Source organism: Molothrus aeneus, chromosome 9, assembly GCF_037042795.1.
Source record: "Molothrus aeneus isolate 106 chromosome 9, BPBGC_Maene_1.0, whole genome shotgun sequence".
Lineage (NCBI taxonomy): Eukaryota > Metazoa > Chordata > Aves > Passeriformes > Icteridae > Molothrus > Molothrus aeneus.
In genome coordinates, this window is record NC_089654.1 from 30762872 (window position 1) to 30770857 (window position 7986).

Genomic DNA, 7986 nt, shown 5'->3' on the forward strand with positions numbered 1-7986 from the left:
TGCTGTGCTGTGATGCAACCCACTGCCCTTTAAATAACCGCTGTCTTTTGAAGGCATAAATACTTACAGGGTGAAAGAAAAAAAAAAAGCCACCATTCCCTCCTGAAAGAGCTAATTTATCTGGAATTATCTATCCTTGGCTATAAATCCTCTGTAAAACTTGGCATGAGTTTTGAGGCAGTTACAGCAGTGACCGTATATTTTTATCCGAAACCTCAAGAAAGAACAAACTGAAGCCCCAAACGGCAGCTCTGAGTTGTTGCAGAGAGCCACGCTGGCAAGTGGGGCTGCAGGGACTGCCTTGCCTGGGAAGCATCATGCAGCATTTCTCATGAGTTCCCACCACATCTTTTTGGTTTCTTTCTGAGAAATTCGTGCTTGAGAAATTATTTTAACATGCCAGTTTTCCTTGCTGGCAGACTCGGAAGAGCATCCCGAGGGTCCTGGCTGGAGCAGCAGCCTTAAGTCCCTTGCTAACGTTTGCTGAGCACCACATCCTTTGTAAACCAGGGCACAGGTACATGCATCCCTGCTGTCCACCTACTCAGGCACAAGGCAGGGCTGGCTCTGACTCATCTGGCTTCCCACTTTCTCTTCTTTGTTCGTCTTGTCTCCCTGAAGCAGGAAAGGATCCAGCTTTTATTTAAATTAGGCCCTATAAACATAAGCAGCTGCAAAGTAGGGCAGGTTTTTAATGGCTTACATCTCCTTGAGCTTGGATTCTTCCCTTCAGCCTCTGTGGCTGTGATCAGGGTCTGTCTCCATGTGAGCAGTTCAATGACATTTTTGCATGCACTGAGACCTACCTGTTCATTTCTGGGAGTGCATTCCCTGCACAGAAAAGATTAACAAATTAATTAGACAAGTACAGCATGACGAGGAGGAGCTGCATCCACAAGCAGCTGAACCAGTCCAGAAATCTGCTGGGACATCATGACACCCTGGGGACAGCTTTGCCCTGTCCCCCATGTGCCAGCCCTGACCTCGCCCCTGCTCGAAGAGGGATGTGCCCCACACCCTGAGAGCTGCTCAGTAACCGGTAGAATCCCATGGCTGTAGTTAAGCAGAACTGTCCAGGCTGGGACCTCTGCAGTAACCTGTGGGTCTGTGTCCCTGCTGGAGCAGGGATACCTGGAGCTGGGAATGTTGTGAACCTGTGCGTCCCCACCAGGTGTGTGGTTTTGTGTTGGTGCTGCTGGAACAGCAGAAGCACACAGGGCATGAGCTTGCTGAGGAGTTCTGGACAGGCAGTGCCTGTGGAAGGGCAGCAGGCTGCAGTCCCTGCAGCACAGCCCGTGCTGCGTGTGTGTGCTCAGTGAAAAGCTGTTCTGCACCCTCACACACAGGCCAGTGTGTGGTGGGTGTCCCCGTGGTGGGATGGTACCTGGTGGGAGCCCGGCTCAATCCGTGGTGTGCTGGAGCTGTGGGGGTTGTCACTGCCACCATCCCATGGTCAGCTCTCAGAGGGAGCCTAACGCTCGCTCTTTGCTGTCTTTTGCAGGAATGGAGGGATGCGGGTACAGCTGGGAGCAGCAGGACACCAGCACAGCCCTGTGGGGATAGGCGTGGAGGTGATTGCCTGTGAGGACACAGCAGGAGCCCCCCAGAGCCCGGAGGAACGTGGGATCTTACTGGGAACAGGGAGAGCTCCCCCTCTGCCCCGCCACCTGCCGTGTGTCCAGGGATCTATACCAGGATTTGGGGCTTGGAGCCTGGAGGCGTCTTAGTGCCATAGGACTGCTGGAGAGCCTGACAGCGATGGGGGACCCACCAACGAGGAGGGACATTCCTCCAGGAGGCCCCGCACACCCGTGAGCCCTGGCTGCTGGTGGTGGAGGGTGCCTGGGGCTGGGCTGCTCAGCCAGCCCTGGGCTGGGGGCAGAGCCACGGTGCCTGCAGGGCACGGCCCCTGAGGGGCGACGGGCTGGCGTGGGCTCTGCAGGGGCAGCCCCGAGCCCCGGGACAGTGGGGCTGCCAGCCGAGCCTCTGCTCCTCCAGGCGCCTCTCCCTGGGGTGGCAGCGGGGGACAGGGCGGCGCTGGGTGCCTGGGCCGGCCGCGGATGCGCCCCCGCGCCGCGCCGGCGGGAGCGCTCCCCTAGCGCCGAGGGCCGCAGGGCCGCCCGCCTCGCCATGGTGCTGCCGCCGCCCGACCGGCGCCACGTCTGCCTCACCACCATCGTCATCATGACCAGCATGGCCTTCATGGACGCCTACCTGGTGGAGCAGAACCAGGGGCCCCGCAAGATCGGCGTCTGCATCATCGTGCTGGTGGGGGACATCTGCTTCCTCATTGTGCTGCGCTACGTGGCCGTGTGGGTGGGTGCCGAGGTGAAGACGGCCAAGCGGGGCTACGCCATGATCCTGTGGTTCCTCTACATCTTTGTGCTGGAGATCAAGCTGTATTTCATCTTTCAGAATTACAAAGCGGACAAGAAGAACCTGGAGACGGTGGCCAGGAAAGCTCTGACCCTGCTGCTCTCCATCTGTGTGCCGGGGCTCTACCTGGTGCTGGTGGCCTTGGACAGCATGGAGTACATACGGACCTTTCGGAAGAAAGAGGACCTGCGGGGACGCCTCTTCTGGGTGGCCCTCGACCTGCTGGATATCTTGGACATCCAGGCCAACCTGTGGGAGCCACACAGGACCGGCCTGCCCATCTGGGCAGAGGGGCTCATGTTCTTCTACTGCTACATACTCCTCCTGATCCTGCCTTGCGTGTCCCTCAGTGAGATCAGCATGCAAGGGGAGCACATTGCCCCGCAAAAAATGATGCTCTACCCCGTCCTCAGCCTGGTCACCATCAACATCGTCACCATCTTTATCCGGGCCATCAACATGATCTTGTTCCAGGACAGCAGGGTCTCCACCATCTTTATCGGCAAGAACATCATCGCCATCGCCACCAAGGCGTGCACCTTCCTGGAGTACAAGCGGCAGGTGAAGGAGTTCCCGCAGAACGCCATCGCCCTGGAGCTCCAGCAGAACTCCCTCTCGCACAACCAGACCATGCACAGCGCACAGGGCATCCCCCACGAGCCGTCGCCCACCAGTGAGATCCTGGACACATGAGGGGTCCCCCGGGCCAGCGGTGGTTCAGACGGCCCCGTGCTGAGTGGAAGAGGGATGACGCTGCTTTCCTGCTGCCCGCTGCAAGCACGACAGACAAATCCCGGCAGTGAGGGCTCTTCTAGGCACAGAAACACCAACAGCGTTCCAATTGAGCTATGGAGTGTCCTCTAGACGTCTTCATCTCAGGTACAACCCTAGGAGTCCTCCAGACAAACCAAATGGACTTGCAAAGGACCTGAACCAGCTGACCCTCTCTCCCCCTCCTGCCACCATCTCCCCTCCCGAGCAAAGACTGCTAAGGTTGCAATGTCCCTTTTTACTCCCTGAGCACCTCACCTTTACTCCAAGCCTGGATCGAAGATTTTGTTACTGGAGACCTTTTTACGGGGTGGGGACAAGGGCATAGGGGTGTGGATTGGGGGGAGGGTGGGGTGTTTCAAGTAAACCCTGTGATCGTAGATGTCTCTTATCTCCAATGGTTGTGTTTACAGTTTCCTATTTATATCGGCTCCGGGGGCTCTCAGGTGTCCTCGAGGTGGGTGAGCAGGGAGCCCTGCAGTGGGGAGCGGGGCTGGGGCTGGCATGGCTGCCCTGACCCGGGCTGAGGAGGACTGAGCCTCCACCAGCACCCTGCACCAACTCTGCCAGGAGCAATATCTGACGAGCTAGAGCTAATCTAATGCTGGTGTTTTATGTATTTCATTCACTCCAAACGACTCAGCACAATATTTCTATTTTTAGAAGGGTCCCTCTCTCTCTCTCCCTGCCATGGAGAGCCTCCCTGCCCGCAGCAGCCCGAGCAGCCTCCCCAGCCCCAGCACTGCTGCTGGCGGGCAGGGGCACCCAGGAGGGATTAGGAACAAGGATGGCGAGGATGCATTTCACTCTGGCATCAAGCATTTATAAAGAAGGCTGCTTTCCACAGCTACTATATTTTTAAAATAAATATTAAAAAAGGAAAAAAAAAAAAAAGAACAAAAAACCCAACCAAACCCCAGAACAGAGCTGGGAAGAATGTGCTGCCCCAGGCAGGTGGCTGGGCTTGGGGATGAGCTGGGCTGGGCATGGGTGGTGCTGAGGGGCTCAGCCACGGGCAGCAGGGTGGGAGGCGAGGGCCAGCCGGACAATAAAAGCCCCATGAGAGCAATGGCTTCTGGTGGTCTCTTTTCTGCCAGCATGGGGAGGGTGGGGCTCAGCTCTCACACAGCCCAAATCACTTGTCTCTGCTTCTGTCCACCTCCCCTGGACTCCCAAGTGCCATGCTGAGGTTCTGTGCCCTGCACTCGCTGAGCAGTGGGCCCAGAAAGGAAAGGAATCATTTTTCCAGCTGCAGTGCTGCCCCAGGGCTGGGGGCATCTCAGCTGCCTGACCCTGGGGGGAGGCACAAGGAGACAAGCAGAAAACCTGCATCTCAAACACATTGAAACGGAATATTTTTGCTTTTTCTAAAGAAAATGTTGCATTTTGAGGAGATGGAATAAAATGCCTGGTGCTGTTTACATTTCTCTCCCACATTTTCCCCTGGCTCTGCTTACTGAATTTGACCTAAATCCACAAATCATTTCAGTTTCCATCTTCTCAGCCCATCACAATCTGTCCAAAACACTTCAACCATCCCTGATCCAGACTTCCAATTTTAGGACCAGGCAATTGCAGTCTTGCTTGGCCACCCTGTCACCCAGGGATAACTCTAATGTTAATTAAATCCACTGAGAAATAAAACAGTATCTTTGCCAACAAAAGTGAATTTGCGACAGATTCAGCCAATTGGAAAAGTTTCTTCCCCCTTTCCCTCAGGAAACATGAGAGGAAGTGGGCAGGTGATTTAAAAGGTATTAGCAGAAATTAATTAAATTGCTAAATTATTGTGGAATACCTGTGGAATTACATATTACATCTCTGCTGGTTCCTTTAAAATACATGTGATTAGCATCAGTGCAATTAACTCCCAAGTATCTAATAACATTCTGCTGCTCTTTTAGGTAATTAATTTATGAGCCTTTGTTTTATAGTTCTTCCCCAGAACTGAGCAGAGGAAAACCTTCAGGGAAACCTCTGGCATGGTGCTGTGAACCCTGGAGACTGGGATGTGTCAGCTGAGGCAGTGCCCAGCACCAGACTGAGCCCTGATGCAGAGATCTTTTATTCTGGGGATAAAATCAGTCCTGGGATGGGTTACTCTGATGGGTTGGGTGTATTTTTGTTCAGTTTCTCCCCAACAGCTAGCCCTGCATCCTTGCCTTATACTGGAATACATTAATATTCCCTTGAGGCTGAGCTGTTGCTAAGATTGCTTGGGGGTGTCTGGCTGTGCTCCCTGAAGGCAGCCTGCATGGGAAGGGAATATTGCTTTATCCTTCTGATCCCATAACCGCCAAGAAGGTTTAGGAGTCCCCACAAATTTTTCTTGAGGTTGCAAGACCCTGCTTTCTACTGCTGACATGAGGTTTTTGTCTTTGTGGAATGTCCCTGTGGAAGGGTGCATTAGGAGCTGCAGCAGGAGCAGAGGTCCTGGAGGTGATGCTCACCTGGGATGCACCACATCATTCCCAAAAAGCCACAGGTGCTCGAAGCCCACTCTGGTGAAGGGAGAGAGAAGAAGCTTTTCTCATTTTCTGCTGTTCAACATCCCCAAGGCTCAGCAGCACAGCAACATCTTTCTCTTCAGAGCCACCTTGAAGCAGGAATGACAAGCTGGCCCCTCCTCAGCAGCTGCCAGAGGGGAGCAGGGAGGGCTGAGCTGGCTGGGAAAGCAGAGAGCCAGAGCAGCAGCCCCTGGGGCATGGAGACAGCCCAGCAATGGCAGCACTGCAGCTGCTCTGCCCACTGCCTGCTGAGGGTGATGCCTCTTCCCCAGATCCAGTCCTTCCAGCACAGACAGGACTCCTGGGAGCCACGGAACCAGCAGGAGGGTTGGCACAGTGGCTGGGCAGGGTGGCTGGCTCCCAGCCTGGCTGGTTATTAAGGGAAGGTGATATTTTGCTGTGGGCAATGAGAACTAAAGGAAACAATTAAAACTAAATAGGCTGGAACCGAGCAATTTTTCAGTTTTCCACTGAGAAGAAAAAGAGCTCCTTTGTGAACAGTGAAATCCTCCTGGAAAGCTGTAGGATCCCACCTGATGAAGCAAAAGCTGCCCAATTACAATGCAGAAGGGATCCCTGTGCTCCAGTGGAAAATCCACAGGGGTGGTGTCCCTTGCTGCCTTTAGAACCAGGCCACTAGCACTAGCAGCTGTGCCCTTGGCAGGGGAGGCTGGTGGTGCCTTGGGGACAAGGCTGGTGCTGTCCTACCTATTACCAACCCACTGGTCAGTGCTGAGGCTACTCCTCCTTCCAAGTGACACCCCCTGGAGGAGTCAGGTCCACCCTGTAGCTTGCAGGGCACATCAGAGTCATGGCACCCTCTGGAGATGCAAAACCTGAGCACCTGAACCTTTCTGTCGGGCTGGTCCCAAGAGTCAGCAAACTGGCCAGTCCTGCACAGACACAGAGGAGCTGATATCACTGCTGGCCAGTGGCAAAGGGCTGGGCCAAACCCACTCATGTCCCAGGCATTGTGGCACTGCAAAACAGGAGCTCCCAAGTGGAGCAAAGCAATCCATGCAGGCTGTTAGAATGCATCTAGCCCAGACAAGCCCAGCTGGGTGCTGTCCCGCTGTGCCAAACTTGGGCAGAGTGGCAGCAAAGGGCTTGAACTGCTGCATGCCTGACAGTGTCTGTGGAAAGAGCCCAGAGCCAGCTCTGTGCCCCTGCAGCCTGGTGGTACCTGCAGTACCTGCTCACTGCCCTGGGTGACCCACAGGGTTTGTGCCCTCCTGGAGCTCCCGTGCAGCCCAGGGCAGCCCAAGCCTTTGCTGCTGCATTCAGCTGAGTGGGGCTCCAGCTTGTAGCTTTTATTTCCCGAGGTTCTGGCAGCTCTCACATATCCTGCTTGTCCTCACCTCCTTTTGGCAGGTGAAAATCTCTGATGCTGCAGCCTCTGTGCAAGGCTGGAGGAGGGTTCAGTCACTGAGCTGAAAGTGCCCCACGGTTCTGCTGCAGATTCTCCATGTGAGCACGGCTCTGGTGACTTTGCAGGGCCCAAAAGGTCTTGGGAGGATTTGGGAGAAGAAATCCACCCACCAGGGCCATGCAGCACAAGGATGGACTCTCTGCAGTGCCACCTGGTGCAGCTCCATGCACTGAAACCTGGAACCATACATAAATAAGGATTTTTTTTCCTTTGGATCAGTCTGGGTTAATTTGATGAGCAGAGACAGACTGAACTTTCATGCCAATAACTGTTTTCTTCCTTCCTGCCCCAGATTTGCTTCACTTTTTTAGCTCAGGCCAATGCTGCAATAGAAAACAGAGGGCAGGTGTCAAGAGCACCTTGACAGCAATTCCCATCCTCCTAAATTCCTCCTGCCCAGGAGCTGTGGCAAAAGTTTGAGTTTCACACCAATTTAATCCTAACTGAATGCCCTGAATTCTTCAGTTGTGTCTGGTTTTTAGGTCTGGCATCCTTGAAGAACAATATCCATTTAAATTGCTGATTTGGGCTTGCCCATTTAATTTCATCTTAATAAAGATTTTATGTGGTTTTGACATATTCAGTGTCTCGAGTGTACTGACACAGCAGCCTGAAGAAGCATTATGACCATAATGGCTCAAAAAGCATTAAAAAGACCCTGGCAAGGTTTATTGATTGCCCTCTTTTACAGCTGCTTGAAGACAAAGACCAGTCATAGGGAAGAGCGAGTACTGTGTTCTGATTTTTTGTGAGCTTCCCGATGTTGCAACAAAAGGCAGTTGCAAACAAATGTCTGCAAGCTCTTCATCAGGACATGGAAAAGCAGCAGTCCTGTTGCTGGGATGTTGTTAGGAGGGCAGTTTTAAAGGAAGAATCCTGCAGATAGCAGAAAAGTCACCTCCA

At 53.7% G+C, this 7986-nt stretch overlaps 1 protein-coding gene across 3 annotated transcripts in view; it reads left to right on the top strand.

The window, feature by feature from the left end:
- TMEM121 (transmembrane protein 121) overlaps positions 1–7662 on the top strand; it is a 41407-nt gene extending 33745 nt beyond the window's left edge. For all 3 annotated transcript variants that reach the window (XM_066555966.1, XM_066555964.1, XM_066555965.1), the window contains exon 2: positions 1502–7662. In XM_066555966.1, coding sequence (XP_066412063.1) covers positions 2131–3069 — 939 coding nt within the window. In that variant the 5' untranslated portion in view covers positions 1502–2130 and the 3' untranslated portion in view covers positions 3070–7662. The remainder of the gene's footprint in view (positions 1–1501) is intronic.
- The last annotated feature ends 324 nt before the right edge of the window (positions 7663–7986 follow it).